The sequence below is a fragment of the Ixodes scapularis genome, unplaced genomic scaffold, assembly GCF_016920785.2.
Source record: "Ixodes scapularis isolate PalLabHiFi unplaced genomic scaffold, ASM1692078v2 PGA_scaffold1__304_contigs__length_218370807, whole genome shotgun sequence".
Lineage (NCBI taxonomy): Eukaryota > Metazoa > Arthropoda > Arachnida > Ixodida > Ixodidae > Ixodes > Ixodes scapularis.
The window spans coordinates 141,098,780-141,115,421 of record NW_024609846.1 but is presented as its reverse complement, the minus strand read 5'-3'; the positions used below and the strand labels follow the sequence as shown (position 1 = coordinate 141,115,421).

The 16,642-nt window shown below is 49.1% G+C and overlaps 1 protein-coding gene across 3 annotated transcripts in view; it reads right to left on the bottom strand.

Moving 5' to 3' along the window:
* Window positions 1-16,642, bottom strand: part of LOC8029976 (metabotropic glutamate receptor 2) — a 99,345-nt gene that overhangs the window by 63,594 nt on the left and 19,109 nt on the right. For all 3 annotated transcript variants that reach the window (XM_029985429.3, XM_040502309.1, XM_029985430.3), the window contains exon 3: window positions 11,660-11,900. In XM_029985429.3, the coding sequence (XP_029841289.2) occupies window positions 11,660-11,900 (241 nt within the window). The remainder of the gene's footprint in view (window positions 1-11,659; window positions 11,901-16,642) is intronic.

Genomic DNA, 16,642 nt, shown 5'->3' with positions numbered 1-16,642 from the left:
TTGTCATCTCCTTGTTTTCCGAGGCAGCGGTGACGAACGCTGTCGTCGAAAAGGGACTCTCATCGATTTTATCTCCTTGTTTTGTGTGATATGGAGCTCAAATAAACGCCGTATGGATTACCTTCGCAACATGGTATGTACGCACACTTTGTTATTAGTATGCCATTCTTATTCTGACACGACTGTACGTCACTGTCGAGCTATAAAAGTTTGTGAGAGCTACGCAATGCCGGTCCCACCTTTCTTTGCCGAGTGTCACGTCAGTATCGAGTGGTAATCGTAAAAGATCGGTCCCGAAGCACCTCGGTCATACGTGCGCGTCCGCTCCGAGTGTGCGCAGGTATCTACGTGGCTCGTGTTGACACTCTCGTAGTTAAAACTTTTAACGTCGGCTCGCTCCTGCAGCTCCGAGGTTGCAAAAAACGCCGCGGTGATATGTTTCCGGCTACGTCGCTTTGCAAACGACTGTCACGGGCCGTCTTTTTCTATGACAGTTGTGTTGACTCCGGAGGAGTGCGCGAAGTGAAGGGGTGAAGATGTCAAGGTAACAAAACTAGGCCAACAAATCATTTTGTTACCGGTACAAATAGCTCTGTTTTGACGAAAACCGGGCATGACGTCACAGACGTCAAACTACTACCGCTTTTTTGCACTGCCCCGTATCGACCTCCGAAAAAGGCGCCCCGTGTGGCAACGTTGGTGCGTGGTTCAGGAGGTTAGACGACACGGAGACGGCATGACGTCGTTTGTTTGAAGCCTAGTCATAATAAAAAAAAGAACTTTTAAACAAGGAGGGTGAAAACATGGACAACGTTTGGTAAACTCCGAGAGGTCGAGTGACGCAGGTCACGTGTAAATATAGTAAATTTTTTTTGAGCGGGGGGGGGGGGGGGGGGTGGGGAGAGGGGCGTTGCGTTTGCTCCGTACGGTAATGGGCAAACGCACGGGGCATTCAGGGCGGCAAAACGAAAGTGTGCGGCGTCGCGCGGTGCCGTGATGGGGCTTTGCTGCGTGAGCGGCTGCAAACATCGCACCGGTTGCTCTTCCGCGGGGATTCCGTTTCACCGCTTTGACCCTGGCGCATTAAATTTCGAATTTTGCAGTAACGTGAAACAATTAGTAATCCTTTGAAGCTCACCGAACCAAGAAAGCGATGGGTCTCGCTCCTCCGTCACCGTCGCGGCAATGACGACCCCATCCAAGGGGATCAGAGTGTGCGGACTCTGTGACTTTGTGCACTTCAAAGCAGATGCCAAGAGCCTGTCAAAGGAAGTGCACACCGGGCCCCTCCAGTGAGAGTCCCTACGTTGGCTCCTATTCCGGAACGCTTCCCCCCTACCCCCGCCGGTGAAAACAACAACAACACACGCACACACCTGGGACGTTCGGGTGATGGAGACGGATTTAACTGTTACTTACAAAAGTACGCTGGGCGTAAGCGCGAGATGCTCGCGCTGCCCAGTCAACACGACGCATGTACAGTCTTAAAATAGACATGAAAAAAAAAGAGGTAAACTGAATTACAACAGAAAGGAAGCTGACGCGGAGGACGCTGTCGTCGGCCGGCTAAAGGTCTCAGACTGAGCTAAGTCGTAAACAAATGCAATGTGTGAAACCGAGTCACGTATTTTCCGCCAGTCGCGATACCTTTATACAGCCCCACGCTTGTTCCGCTCTGATTTAGGAATATCTATTAAGTTATTAAGTTCATTCGTACATACGTGATGTCGGACGCAATCGGTGCTCGATGTTTTTCTTCAGTTGCGGTGTGAACCATCCCGAGCAATAGCCGACGTACGCGAGCAAACTCATCGCAATCATGCTTTGCGAGAGTGTCCAAGAGCGCACCTACCAAGTCTCTGCCTTGCTCCGTTCACCAAGAACGTGATGACAACCGTCGATAATCACCCAGTTTCCAGCAAAAACGATGAGAACCAAACGTCACGTATGCTCGCACTCGTCGAGCGCCTCCCCTAAACTATGAACAACTACAAAAATCACTGGAAGAGTCAGAGCTGCGAGGAGGTTTGTTTTGGTTTGGCGCGGGCAAGGAGGATAGAAGACTGCGTCACTGACAGTGCAACCCTCAGCGACCTCACTACGGGGATGAGTTGAGCTAGTTGGTTGTACATAGCTTGCATGTGACGTCATTTGCGACCATGTTGTAGTTCGAACTTCGAAGAAACCAGTGAGTAGACATAACCGTCAGTCCCCAGCAATTGCGACATTTGCAAGCTACGTATTATACATCACAGGTGGAACCAGCTGACCGCCGATTCCACCCGTGATCATGGAAAGGGTCTGATCTACGAGGAGCTTTGTTTTAGTTTGGCGCGAGAATGCGAGAGAGCGTGACAACCGTTGAAAATTGGGCGAGTTGGTTATGCATAGTTACGAAGAGGGAAACAGCGCCAAAAGTGTGTGAGGTGATTCACCTCTCGTGTCGGTTTGGCCGGCACGAGGGAAGAGGAAGAAACGAATAAAGGGCTTTTTGCATGCCTGACTCCATGTTGAAAGCTTGCCCTTTTCCCACATCGAATATGGTGGCAGAAGTGGGATCGCGATACTTCCGGTTTTAACTCGTCAGCTCGCGAAGCAACCGGCTCCTCTTCAGACGCTGAAGCGACCGCTAAAGCAGTCGCTACGGGGAATATTTCGGATCAACCTCAAGGTACAAAATCGGACACCAGGAGCACTATGTTGCACTTTTTGAACTCCCACGGCGACTACGGAGAAGGAAGTGACGTCAACAACGCAGCAAATGCAGATTGCATATTGACTGATCTCTCATCAATCAACATCCAATCTGAATTTGCTGCGTTGTTGACGTCACTTCCTTCTCCGTAGTCGCCGTGGGAGTTCAAAAAGCGCAACATAGGGCCCCAGGTACGCCATGGCATCGTTCCAGATAGATCCACCTGAGCCCTTTACCTTCGCCACTCCAAATGAATGGCCGTCAGGGAAGAAACGTTTTCTTCGGTACCGCACAGCCTCTGGATTGCAAGCTGCAGCCGAGGAAAGACAAGTTGACACGCTCGTCTATTTGATGGGCACTCCAAGCGGAAGATATCTTCAACACTTTCAAGCTAAGTTCAGAAAACGGCAAGAAGTTCGATGTCGTGCTAGCCCACTATGAAGCCTACTTCTTTCCAAAACTCAACATAATCTATGAAAGAGCACGATTCAACACCCAAACACAAGGGGAGAGTGAATCAGTGGAGGAATTTTTAACGGCCCTGCACACGTTAGTCGAAACGTGCGGCGAACTCAGAGAAGAACTAATCAGAGACCGCTTGGTAATAGGCCTGCAGGACAAGACAGTTTCAGAAAAACTACAGTTGGACTCGTCGTTAGACTTGATGAAGGCGCTCATGATCAGCCGTCAACATGAAGCAGTCCGACAACAACAGAAAGAGCTGCGTTCCACAGAAAGCCCAGAGTCAGCACACCAGGTTCACACTAGCAGATCATTTACAGTGCCACAAAAGGCTGCGGTCGCTTGGGATAGGACTTTGTCAAAACGTCCCCAGCATGACGCCAAAAATCCAGAATGATCCTGTACCTGGTGCGGACACGAAACACACTCTCGGGCAAGTTGTCCAGCAAAAGACGCGGTGTGCCGAGGTTGTGGAAAAAGAGGACACTTTATGACAGTTTGTCGGTCGACGTCTTCTCTCAGGAATGTTACTGAGCAAGGAGAAGGATTTTTCTCAAAAGGACATTTGATGACGGCCTCAGGTCCAGCTACCCAAACAAGAAACGACGTTCAAGAGCCACGATTGCTCGGCACAACCTCAAACTCCCAAACTTCAAAGTGGGAACTAGTGATACTGGTTGTGAACCAATCAGTACTATTCAAGGTAGACACCGGGGCAGACGAAACTGTGGTCAACGAAGACCTTTTTATGAGTATTTTCAAAGACCCTACTCTAAACCCGCCGAGGTGCCAGCTTCAGGGGCCCGACGGAAGACGACTTCACGTCTTGGGCGTCGCAAACCTGAACCTCTCATTCAAAAACTACAGGAACGAAGAGGAAGTTTACGTTATCCGAGGCCTCAAAACACCGCTTCTTGGAAGGCCAGCTATAGAAAAGCTCAAGGTTCTCCCTGAGATCTGCCAGGTGCGGAGCCTATGCCCCGAGGAGGAGTATCCCTGTCTTTTTGAAGGGCTCGGCACTATGAAAGGAGACTACGAGGTCAAGCTAGCACCTGATGCAACGGCTTTTGCCCTGACATCGCCTCGCAGGGTGCCCCTGCCTCTTTTCAACAAGACAAAGATGGAGCTGGAGAGGGTGCAACAACTGGGAGTAATTTTTACCAGTGACAGAACCAGTGGCGTGGTGTGCACCGATGGTAGTGGTTCCTAAGTCATCAGGAGCCATACGTACCTGCACAATTGACTTTACACAACTGAACAAGAACGTCCAGAGAGAATGGCATCCGATTCCACCAGTTTGGGAATGCTCCAGAAAGCAACCGTTTTCTTGAAGATTGACGCCAACTCAGGGTTTTGGCAAATACCTTTAAGCGAGGACAGTAAAACCCTGACGACATTTATAACACCTTCTGGCAGGTTCTGTTTTAACAGGCTGCCGTTCAGAATTTCTTCGGCGCCAGAACATTTTCAAAGGAGGATGTCCGATGTTCTTTTGGGGCTAGAAGGAGTGGCATGCCATATGGACGACGTCCTAATTTGGGGGTCCACACAAGATGAACACGATGGCCGTCTAAGAGCAGTACTGGAGCGTTTCACTCAAACTGAGATCACGCTGAACAAAAATAAATGTCTATTCAGCGTTACGAAGATTTCCTTTTTAGGACACCTGATCGAGAACAATCTGGTTCGTCCGGATCCAGCAAAGCTGTCTGCTATTCTGCAGATGCCAAGTCCCACATCAAAAAAGGAGTTGCGCCGCATCATGGGAATGGCTACGTATCTTGCACGTTTTGTCCCCAATGGCGCACAGGTCTTAGAACCACTGTCATCGATGTTAAGCACAAAACATCATTTTGTGTGGAACCAACCTCAACAGCTTGCATTTGACCAGTGGAAAGCTATGCTTTCTTCAGATCCAGTTTTGGGTATCTACGATTCAAACAAAGAAACTGTTGTAAGTGCAGACGCATCAGCATACGGACTAGGTGCTGTCTTGCGCCAGAAGGAGGGACAACGGTTCAAGGTAGTTGCCTACGCGTCAAGGGATATGACAGAAACCGAACGTCGATATGCACAGATAGAAAAAGAAGGCTTGACACTCGTGTGGGCCAGCGAAACGTTTCGAGACTACCTCGTAGGAAGAGTCTTCACTCTCGGAACTGATCACAAGCCTCTCATCTCACTTTTTGGGTCCAATGCACTCGATGACTTCACACCAGGGCTAAAGAGAATGCGCATGCGACTCATGCGTTTCACGTACGCTATCGTCTATGTCCCCGGCAAGGATCTAACGGCAGCCGACGCTCTGTCAATATCTCCTATCTCACAGACGGAGCCTTTCGACCTCAAAGATGAGATCGATGGCTACATCAAACACATCGTCTCCTCTATGCCGCTGACATCATACAGTGTTCAGCCGGTCAACTCATTCTAACAGGGTGGCCAAGAAAAAGAGACCTGGAGCAAGCGCTCAAACCTTATTGGGGAGATAAAGACAACATCTCGTTCGTTGACGACGCAATAGTTTGTACCTCAAGAGTGATAATCCCTGAGAAAATGCACGACACCGTCCTTCACCAACTTCATGAAGGTCATTTCGGGATAGACAAATGCGAAGTACGAGCAAGGTATTTTGTTTGGTAGCCTGGAATCGACTCTGATATTGAGCGACTCATCAAAAACTGTCACGTATGCCTCAAACAGAGTGTCAACCGCAAAATGCTTCTTTTGCAAACAGAATTCCCCAGCGTCCCTGGGAAAGAATAGCGATGAATTTGTTCTTCTGGGACGGAGCCTGGTGGCTAGTCATAACTGACTAATTTCCACGGTACCCAGAACTGGTCCGCCTTGGTGGTCTCTCATCAGGAACTGTGATCACGCACAGTAAGTATATTTTTGCGAGGCATGGGACACTGGACGTGGTGGTATGCGACAACGAACCCAAGTTCGCTAATCGCGAATTTGACGAATTCACAAAGGATTATGGTTTTCGCCACATTACTTCCAGTCCAAGGTACCCTCAAAGCAATGAAATGGCAGAAGCCGCGGTCGAGATAGTGAAGTCGTCTCTGAAGAAAACAGAAGACCCATAGGACCCTACTCGCTTACAGAACGAGTCCATTGAAAAATGGATACAGTCCGGAAGAACTTCTGATGGGCAGGAGGTTGCGAAAAACTGTCCCAGTCTCATCTAGCCGCCTCGTTCCTTGCCTTCCAGGTCTTAACAACGTGAAAAAATTAAAAATGTCTCAGAGACGAAAACTAAAAGAAGACTTCGACCGCCGGCATGGCGTCAGGGACTTGGACGAGGGAACTGACGTGTGGGTAGTCGACCTGCAACGACAAGGAGTCGTCCAAAGCAGTGCAAATGAACCCTTATTATAGCGGATCGACGCTGACGCCGGAGGCTATATTCGCAGAAACAGAACAGACCTGATTTCCTTACCAAGTCAGGCTTCTGGATCAGAAGCCTGACTTGGTAAGTCAGGCTTCTGTCCGAGAATGTGCAAGAAGACGATGCTAATTCACCAGAGCCTGGGCCTGAGTTTGAGTCCGAGAATGTGCAAGAAGACGATGCTAATTCACCAGAGCCTGGGCCTTATTGCGCCGATAGCTGCCACGCTCACACAAAAAGTGAAAGATGTGTTCGAGCACCAAAGAGGTATCAAGAGCAATGAACGATGCAGGTGTGAGACTTAGAGGGGGAAAGATGTGATTTTTTGTTGTGAGGCTTAGGAGGGTAGAGGTGTGATTGGTTGTTGGTGTGAGACTTAGTAGGAAAGATGTGTGAGGTGATTCACCTCTCGTGTCGGTTTGGCCGACACGAGGGAAGAGGAAGAAGTGAATAAAGGACTTTTTGCGTGCCTGACTCCATGCTAAAAGCTTGCCCTTTTCCCACATCGAACAAAAAGTACGGAGGACAAAGAACGAGGAACAGACAGATTGGTCTGTGTGTTTCTCGTTCTTTGTCCTCCGTACTTTTGCGCTGTTTCCCCCTTCGCAAGAGCGCGAAAAAGGGACGAGAGTCAAGAGGTTATGACTTGCGGGGGCTGTACGAGGCTGACGTCATGACCTCTCCATGTTCTTTAAACTCCTTGTGTGGTGCATCGTCGATATCGTCGGTACTTTCTCCAGTAATTATTATCGTTATTCTTGTTCAACTCACTTGCACCTCTGTGTTAATTGCATTATCGTCACTTTTCTTCGCCCCGTAAGATTCCCGCGAAGTTTGCCAACCGAAAGTTGTCAAAAGAGACCAAGAGGGGGGTGTGCAACATGTGCGCACAAGTGAGACAGAGGGAATCGGGACTCTCCATTGTTTTTGTATGCTGGTTTGTTAGCGAGCTCACCGGCTCGAGCACGGTTCGGGATTGAGCACAGGATTCTTGGATTCTTCAGCGCGAGCTTTCGGTATACGTATTCCGAGCCGTGGTTTGCCACCAATCACCATTAGGGCCGACGGTAACTGAACGCAATCCAAATGGGATTTGACTTAGTGTAGCGTGCGTTTTCTCATATCTCGACGTATCGTGCCCGCGCTATGCTTTTGCAGCCTCAAAAGAATTTACGTGTCATTAACCTCAAAACTGTAGCGCTGATGATATTCAATGTATTTAATGAATCGACGCCGCATATGATAGAATGCGACGAGAGGGTTCAGGGTGAAATGTACCTTGTAAAATGGCCCGAGTGCTTCATTGAAAACGTTGGCTTGTGTGTAGGAACGGGCGAAACGCAAAGAAAGAGACGGATGTGCTTGCATGCTCGGCAAACAGAGTTCGGCCCCCCCCCCCCCTTCCCCCCCCCCCCCCCCCCCCCCCCAACCACGATCTTCATGCGAAGAGACGAACTGTAGCAAATACGTATCTGTCATGCCCAAACCGAAACTAAAAGCAAGAAAGTGAGGGAACTACTTGGCGCTATAATGCAATGACGTTAGCTCCCCTGTGGCTCTCTCTTCATTGCCACAGAAAGTTAAGTTTAGAGCGATTTCACTGACGTAATGCCGTTCACCATTTTGTTCTGAGCTGTCTGGCGCGTGCTAAAAGAGTATTTCGAGGATTCGTATGATTTCCTCAAATAAAGAGTGGACAAATGCTCGTAAGTTTCATCACGCCTTATTTTTCTGATAAATAAAACATTTTCTTACTCACTCACTCTAACAACAAAATGGCGGATTGACGTAATGTGAAAACACCCTAAAGAGAGGCTAGATTGAAGAGAGGGTCTACCTCAAATCATGGGAAGCGCTTGCAATTTAAAGGGGCCATGAAATTATATTTTACCTTCATCCTTCTAGCTTTCCTCCTCAACTCACAAATCACGCAGTTACCCAAGGTACAGGGGCAAGAGTATACCACTAGCAGATCAAGACGAGGGAAAGGAGGAACTCCCATCTTGTTCGGACCTTCCACTGTGTACCCGCACGTCGCCATTTTCCTCCTATGACTTTATTTCTTCTTGTGTAACCGCAGCGGAAGGCTAGGGGCCTGCATAGCCAATCAAGCACCAGTTTAGAGGTGACGTCAGCTGGCTCCTCGGGTGTGTATCAGTGAGCGAGTTAAAATTACGCTGCTTAGAAGTCTGCCGTTGATGCGGCGCAGATGAAACGTTCTTGTCTGCCGAGTTCTAGAAAATTCGGACTTCGTGTGCTTAGCCCGATTTACTGCACAAGTTCAAGTATCTTGGGGGATCGTGGCTACAACATTTTGACGCACCGAGGTTAACGCGCAGCTGCGCAGCCTCCATTATGTGAGGGGGATCGGCGGAATGGTACGGTATGCTGACCGTTCACGTCGAGCGGAAGCAGGGTCCGCAGAAAGTCTTCGCTTCACTTCTTGTGCTGCACGCAAAATTAGACTTTTCTGTCGCGCAACGAACCAGGTAGGTTTCAGCAATGAAATGTCGACACCAACCTAACGCCCTTGCCAAGTGCCTCGCCTGCATGGACTCTCAGGCCAGGGCTCGTGTCTCGGATTTGAAAGTGCCTATGCCGACTACTAACTGTACTAACACTACACTACAGAGAGCTGTTGGGAACTGACTGACGAAGCACATGAGGTAGAACGAAGCTGTTTTTGTCCTTTTTTGCAGCGCCAATAAGGGCACGTGGCACTGACGAATAAACGTATTTTTGCCGGCGACACCAGACATGCTGCCACTGGCACTCTTTATCCGCATTCTCCATATCTCAGATGTTTTTTGAACGATTGCTCTGTACAGTCGCTCGAATGCCCAGAACAAAGTTTTGAGCCTCCGAGCGAGTGTACAGATTCAGCCGAATTTGCCACCCTTCTCTTCCAGATACGATTTTTTTTTTTTTGTGCAAAACTGTTTGGAGGCGAGCTAGCGAAGAAAATGGGAGCCCCCGGCAGAGACGGGCCTCCCATTCCGCGGTCATTATGGCGAACGAAAGTAAAGCATGGAACACATGAGCGGTGAAACTGGGCACCGCACGACATTCGGCGCTCTCTGCTAGGTGCATTTCAGGCGCACCGCGTGGCATTATCTGTATCGACCAGATCCAACGTTGACGAAATCCGAGCGACGCCGTGCCGCGCGGAAGTGACGTAGGAACGCCAGCACCGGTAAAGTATTTGCTACGATGCTGCCGCATTGCCTTTCTCTCTCCCCCCCTTTCTTTTTTCTTGCTTTCTCTCTCTTTCTGCCTCTGAACGTGTTCGTCACCTCCTCGCAGCTCGTATTGCGAATGGGACCCATAAACCACGTGACCGTATCGAGCACTTGAAAACTCTGTAATACGGGAATTGCTATTTCCACAGCCTTAACCTTAAAACCTCAAAATAAACCTTAAAATGCAATCTGTAATTATTAGAGAATGCATTTTAAGGTTTATCAGCCGAATTCGCTTTGACAACGACAACATTTCTTAGTAGGAACAAATAAATTAACCTTTGTTCTTTCGCCTTCCTCAAACTTATATCTGTCTGGCATGTGTTGGCTTAACACCAAGGCGTTAACTAAATAGGCGAATGGGTCTTTCTTATTGCAGGCCACTGTACACTGAAGTAGTTGATTGTAGCTGGTAAAATTTAAAGACATATCTCCTTTCCTTTGAGAGATAAGACCAACAAATGTACCAGGCTCAACGGTGGGCAAATTTGCAGACGATCGAGTCAGCGATGCTAGAGGCCCTCTAAGCGATGCTAGAGAGCCTGTATTACAGAGAGAGTCCAACTGCTCGATCGGGGTCACGTGGTTTGTGGGCCGAGGTCGCAATACGAGCTGCAAGGAGGAGTCGAAAGCGTTGATCGTCTGCAAACGTCTCCGCCTTTCCTCCTGCTTTCCCCCTCGCCACGTAAACATCTCGGCGTCGGCGATGGCGGACGTGCTGTAGCAGCTGTGGCTGTAGCCATGAGTCCTTCGCGTGGTTGCTGTTTAAAAAAATGAGAAAAGAACGTTCCGCTTTTGTCCTGTGTGATTTAGAGGTCGGCTCCGATCAGGCGCTGTCCGAGGGGTAGTGTTAACAGGGGAAATGAAAACGTGCTGCCGTCTTCGGATGTAGTGGGGGCGTTCACGACGGTGTGTCGCATTTTAAACTTTTGGGACGATTGACAGATTGAGAGCTCTTTCTTGATTCGGTGGATGGTGGTGCATGTCTCTTTTTAGTTGGTGGAGCGATTTGTCTGGTTAATTCCGATAACGAACGAGACTCTAGTCCAGGGGTGGCCAGGCTGACCCGGCCTAAGAGCCGCAAACAAAACCACGAAACTTTCAAGAGCCACGGGGGGGGGGGAGGGGCAGCATTTTTGTCCAGAGCAATAAACGAAACTCGAACTACTTTCTATCTATCCGAGTCAAAAGCGGTCCAACTGCACACTGTAAGAAAAGCCCGTGCGTCTACTTTCTCGCAAAACACTCGGAGAGCCAATCACCGCAACTTACGGAGGCAGCTCAGCGAATGACGATGTCGAAGCATATGTTTAGACCAAAAAAACACAGTCTGAGTTGTGACATTAAGCAATGCAAAACGTCACGCCTGCATTGCGTAATGTCAAAACTCAGACTGCGTTTTTTGGTCTACGTATGTTTCGGCCTCGACATTCGCTGAGCTGCCCCCGTAAGTTGCGGTGATTCGCTCTCCGAGTGTTGTGCGGGAAAATGGACGCACGGGCTTGTTTTAGAGTGAGTAAGTAAGGTGGTAGCAGTAGCACAAGACTTCCACACCGCAACCTGTCTTTCAATTTGAAACGCGTTCCATTTCTCTTTTTGCAGCCTCCTCTCGTGTGACCGGGAGGGAGACGGGAAAGTAGGGGGAGGGGGGGTAGTAGGGGAGGGAGCCGCGAGCGCACTTTAACACGCGAAGAGCCGCATGCGGCTCGCGAGCCGCAGCTTCGCCACCTCTGTTCTAATAGGCCCTTCATTTTTCAGGGGGTGTACATTGGGTGAACGTTTGAGTCTTTTATGAGTAGGAGCCAATCTTTCCGGTTCGTTTTGTAGCGCAGAGATTAATTGTGGAAACCCTCTAGTCCAGACGGTTACCCTTGAAGGCGACCTTCTCGAGGTATCGCTTGAGCGTGTGGCCCTGGATGCCTTTGTCCATGGCGGGGCAGAGTCCCTGATGCTGGGCGCCGCAACGGTCCCTCTGCAGGTCGTGCAGGGCGTGCGCGAATGCGTAGGCTGCATCGCGCACGAACTGCAAACCCCGGTAGCCCGCCTTCACGTGGAGGCGACGGCGAGCACTCGGACACCAGAGCCGGAACTGGCTGTTGAACGGTGTCTCCTGCGAGCGACGTTTGACACGCCTTCAGCAAGTCCAAACTATAAAAAAAGATTACGAAAAAAAAAAAAAAAACTCGCAGCGATTTTTGTTTTTAAAAATCCTATAATGTATTAAATTAAGAATTTAAAAAGCGATTATGTAAATTTGCTTCAAAGGCATTATACAGGCGCTTCTGACATTGAAGAATCTATATTGACACTGAATGTGTTATATAGCTGGCACGTAACCATTTACGGTATTCAACCAGAGACGCAAGTCAAGAGGCCGACTGCTAGTCGAACCTTAAAGCAGCGCTAATTTTTTTACTAAATGGACACCAGTGCCAGCCGGACGTCTTCGTCAAGTTCGTCCGAAGAGGGGAAAACATCACGTGTTGAGACTTACATCGGCGCTCTTCTCCGCAAAATGAGCGCGTTCTGGGCGTCCCCATAGAGGAAGAGCGCAAGAGCGAGCGAGAGGAAAGCAGAGGAAAAGAGAACATACGCTACTAGCGTTAGGCGTGCTCAGTTGGTGCGCTGATTCATTCGGCGCTGTAGATTGCCTAGATTTGATTAAGAGAGGGCGTAACTTGTGGAGCCATCTCCCAATAGGTGCAGCGAGCAGACGATGTACTTTGTTGTGTGCTCGCTGCGCCCGTCTGAAGATAGCGCCAGAAGTAAATAGCGTTGGTAACTCTGTCGTCTGCGAACGCGACCAACCCTGACTTTGGCAAGCAATGAATACCAAAACCTTTGGCAAGGTTTTGGTATTCATTTTTTTTTTTGCAGAAAGAGATCTGCGCTTTGTTATTTCACACGGTAAAACTGACCTGCTCAGTGCACATTCGGTGAAAGTGAGTTTTCTATGCGCAGATGGCTGCTACTGGGCCATCGAGCAAATTTTATAAAAAAAAAGGACCACCTGTGGGCAACGCTGCACAAAATCGTAGCGCGATAGGTTAAGAAGCCGAATTTTGCAGTCGATTTAAAGAGCCTGGCTGCTATTTGAGACACCCGGTATGTATATTGTAACAGCCATGATACTAGCGCCACCGCCACAGTGAGTGGTAGACGACAATAAAGACGAAGTGACTTGCTTCCTACCCGCTGCACCGGATGCCTCGCTGACTGATACATGGTGTCAGAAGTGGTTCGAACGTCATCACAAGCCCTGCGGTAGCCTCAGCCATGAAAGGACTGGAACCGCCAGAGCCGCTCCAGCTTTCAGGCAACGTTGCTGAGAACTGGAGGCGTTTCAAGCAACGGTTCGAAATCTTCATGACAGCTACGGAGCCACCCGCCAAAAGGAAGGAGGGACAGAAGATCGCGTTGTTGCTTCATGTTGCCAGGGAGCAGGCCGTGGAAGTCTACGACACCTTCAACATCGAGGGGGAGCAAACCTACGAGGCCGTGGTAGAAAAGTTTCATAACTACGGTTCTCCCAAGAAGAATGAAACGTACGAGCGTTACGTATTCAGGATGCGAGAGCAGGCAGAAGGTGAGCTGTTTGAGCAATTCTACAGAGACCTTTTGTTGAAGGCTAAGACCAGCGAATTTGGCAGTTCGGCAGACTCAATGATCAGAGATCAAATAGTGTATGGTATATCGAACAAGAAACTACGTCAAAGGCTGTTGCGAGAGCAGGACTTATCGCTTACCAGAGCAGTGGACATGTGTAAAGCGAATAAAATAGCGGAAAAACAAAACAAAGTTTGGGACAAGCCAGAAGAGTCCGTTCTCAGTATTCACCAGACAACTAAAAGACGTTCGACGGTGCCAGTGGAAGCACCACCTAGACGATCGACCGCTGTCGAAAGTGTAACTTCATTTACAGAGGAACAGGCTGTCCAGCAACAGGAAAATGATGCAAGAGATGCCATCGCCAAGGTAATTTCGCGTCTTGCTGTCCGAAGCAACGAGTGAACGCGATAACTAACGAAAGCGACGATCAAGCCACGGATGCCGGGAGTGACTGAAATTCTGGAGTTGGGAGCACGCACTTCTGCAAGTAATCAAGCAGAGTGGCTGGTACCGGCGAAGGTAGCTGAAGGATATCATGCTGAAGATTGATACTAGAGCCCAAGCAAACTTGTTGCCACTGTCGTGGTGGAAACAAGCAGGCAGGAGTGCGGATTTGCGAAGGAGCACGGCAATTTTGCGCCGTTACAGTGGCGGCATAATTTCACACGCAGGAAAAGCATCCTTGACTGTGGAGTGCAACAACACAAAAAAAAAAAAAAAAAAAAAAAAAACTCATCGAGTTCTTTATTGTAAAAAAGTCGCGGGCTCCCATTCTCGGTCTCCAGGCCAGTGAACTCCTTGGACTCATGAATCGTGTTTTGGCAGTTTCCTGCGATAACTTGAGAGCAGTTACCTCCGAATTCCGAGAGGTGTTCCAGGGGTTAGGTTGTGTGAAACGGGCGTACCACATGGTGCTAAAGGAAGGAGCCAGGACAACGGTGCAAGCAGCCCGGCGAGTCCCTCAAGCTTTGCGGCAGTTACTTGAGAGGGAGCTGCAGCGCTTAACCGCCGCAAACGTTATCCGGAAAGTGGATGAGCCAACTGACTGGGTGAGTCCTTTGGTTATTGCGCTAAAAAAATGACGGACAGCTCAGGGTATGTCTGGATCCCCGGAACATAAACGAGTGGGTGAAGCGAGAGCATTACCAACTTCCCGAAAGGGAAGACATTGAGGCAGAGCTCTCTGATGCACGATGGTTTTCAACCCTTGATGCAAATTCTGGGTTTCGCCAAATACCGTTAGATGATGAGACCACGAGAATCTGCACATTTGCTACTCCATTTGGAAGATACCAGTATCTCCGGCTACCGTTTGGAATAGCTTCTGCACCGGAAGTATTTCAGAAAACCATGTCTAAAATGCTTGAGGGTTTACCCGGAGTTCGAGTATACATCGATGACATTCTAGTGTGGGGTAGAACACAGGCCGAGCACAATGGCAGATTACGCGCTGTACTGCAGAGAGCCAGTCAAGAGGATCTCACGTTCAACATGAGCAAGTGCAAAGTGGCCCGCAGGGAAATTGAGTTCTTGGGGGACATTATTAATGAAAATGGTATCTCCCCAAGCCCCGCTCTCGTTAAGAGCATTCACAATTTTCCACAACCAGTAGTAAGAAAGAAGTGCAAAGATTATTGGGGTTTAAAAACTACTTTGGTAAATTTTTGCCTAACTTGTCCTTGAGGACAACGTTAATGCGCGGAGTTATTGAGGACAGCTCAACGTTCCAGTGGTCTGACGCACACCAAATAGAATGGGAACGTTTCAAAAATCTAATATCTACAACCCCAGTGCTCGCACTCTTTGGTCCGGCAAAACCCACGAAAGTATCTTCGGATGCTTCAAAATACGGGATAGACGCGGCGCTCTTACAACGACATGTTGAGGGATGGAAACCAGTGGCCTACGCTTCAAGAGTCTTGTCTAGTGCGGAAACACGCTATTCGCAAATTGAAAAAGAGGCTCTTGGAGTCACTTATGGCCTTGAAAAATTCCACCACTTTGTGTACGGGCGGCGAGTTATAGCGGAAACTGACCATAAACCTCTGATGGCGATTGCACAAAAAAGTGTAGGAGATATGCCACCGCGCTTGCAGCGTTCCTTCTTGAGGCTCATGAAGTATGAGTTCCAGCTGACGTACGTCCGTGGCAGAGAGTTGGTGGTTCCAGACGTCCTTTCGTGAGCACTTCCTTCTGGGCAGCCAAGCGGCACAGAACTAACCGATGTTGAGGTGCATGCATTGGAGCTTCAGCACAGCCTAGTAAGCGAAGCAACTAAGATTCAGCTCGTGCGTGAAACTGCTCGGGACACTGTCCGCACAGACGTAATTAACTGTCTCCGAGCAAACCTTCCTATTCATGGACAGTACAAACCTTTCACCGGGGATTTAACAGAAGTATGTGGAGCTTTGTTTAAGGGCAAAAGGGGGGTCATCCAGAGACCATGCGCCAGCGAATACCCGAGAGGATACACGATGGCCATCTTGGTATCAATAAGTGTAAAGCACGAGCAAGGCAGCTAGTTTTCTGGCCCGGCATTAATGAAGATATATCGAGAATGATTCACCGGTGCTCAATCTGTCAACAGTTTGCGTACAAGCAACCGAACGAGCCACTAATGATGCGTGAGGTTCCAGGCATACCATGGACGCGCGTTGGTGTAGACCTCTTCGAGCAGGTGGGGAACACGTACCTAGTTGCCTATGATGCCTTTTCCAACTTACCAGAGGTATGCTGAGAGAGGCAACATCAGAAACTGTTATTTGGTCATTAAGCAGCATGTTTGCTAGACACGGAATACCTCTAGAGGTGTGCAGCGACAACGGTCCACAGTTCTCGTCACGTCAGTTCCAGAGCTTCGCTTTCAAGTATGATTTTAAACACACGACGTCCAGTCCCCATTTTCTACGTTCCAACGGTCTTGCAGAAAAGGGTGTGCAAGTGGTTAAATGAATACTGCGGAAAACTGCTGAAGCTAATGAAGACTTCTGGCTGGGATTGCTTGGTTACAGGTCAACACCCCTGGAGGATGGCCTGTGCCCCATCGAGCTTCTAATGGGACGTCGCATTAGGTCCCGTCTTCCTGACTTCGCGCCAGCAGTTCCAAAACCAGCCAGAAAACACACACAGGATAACACCAAAGGATGTCTTTTGAGGCCGCTACAGGAAGGTGACGTGGTATGTCTGATGGACAAAGGACAGTGGGTCACAAAGGGCCAAGTGTTAAGGAACGTGGCGCCTCGT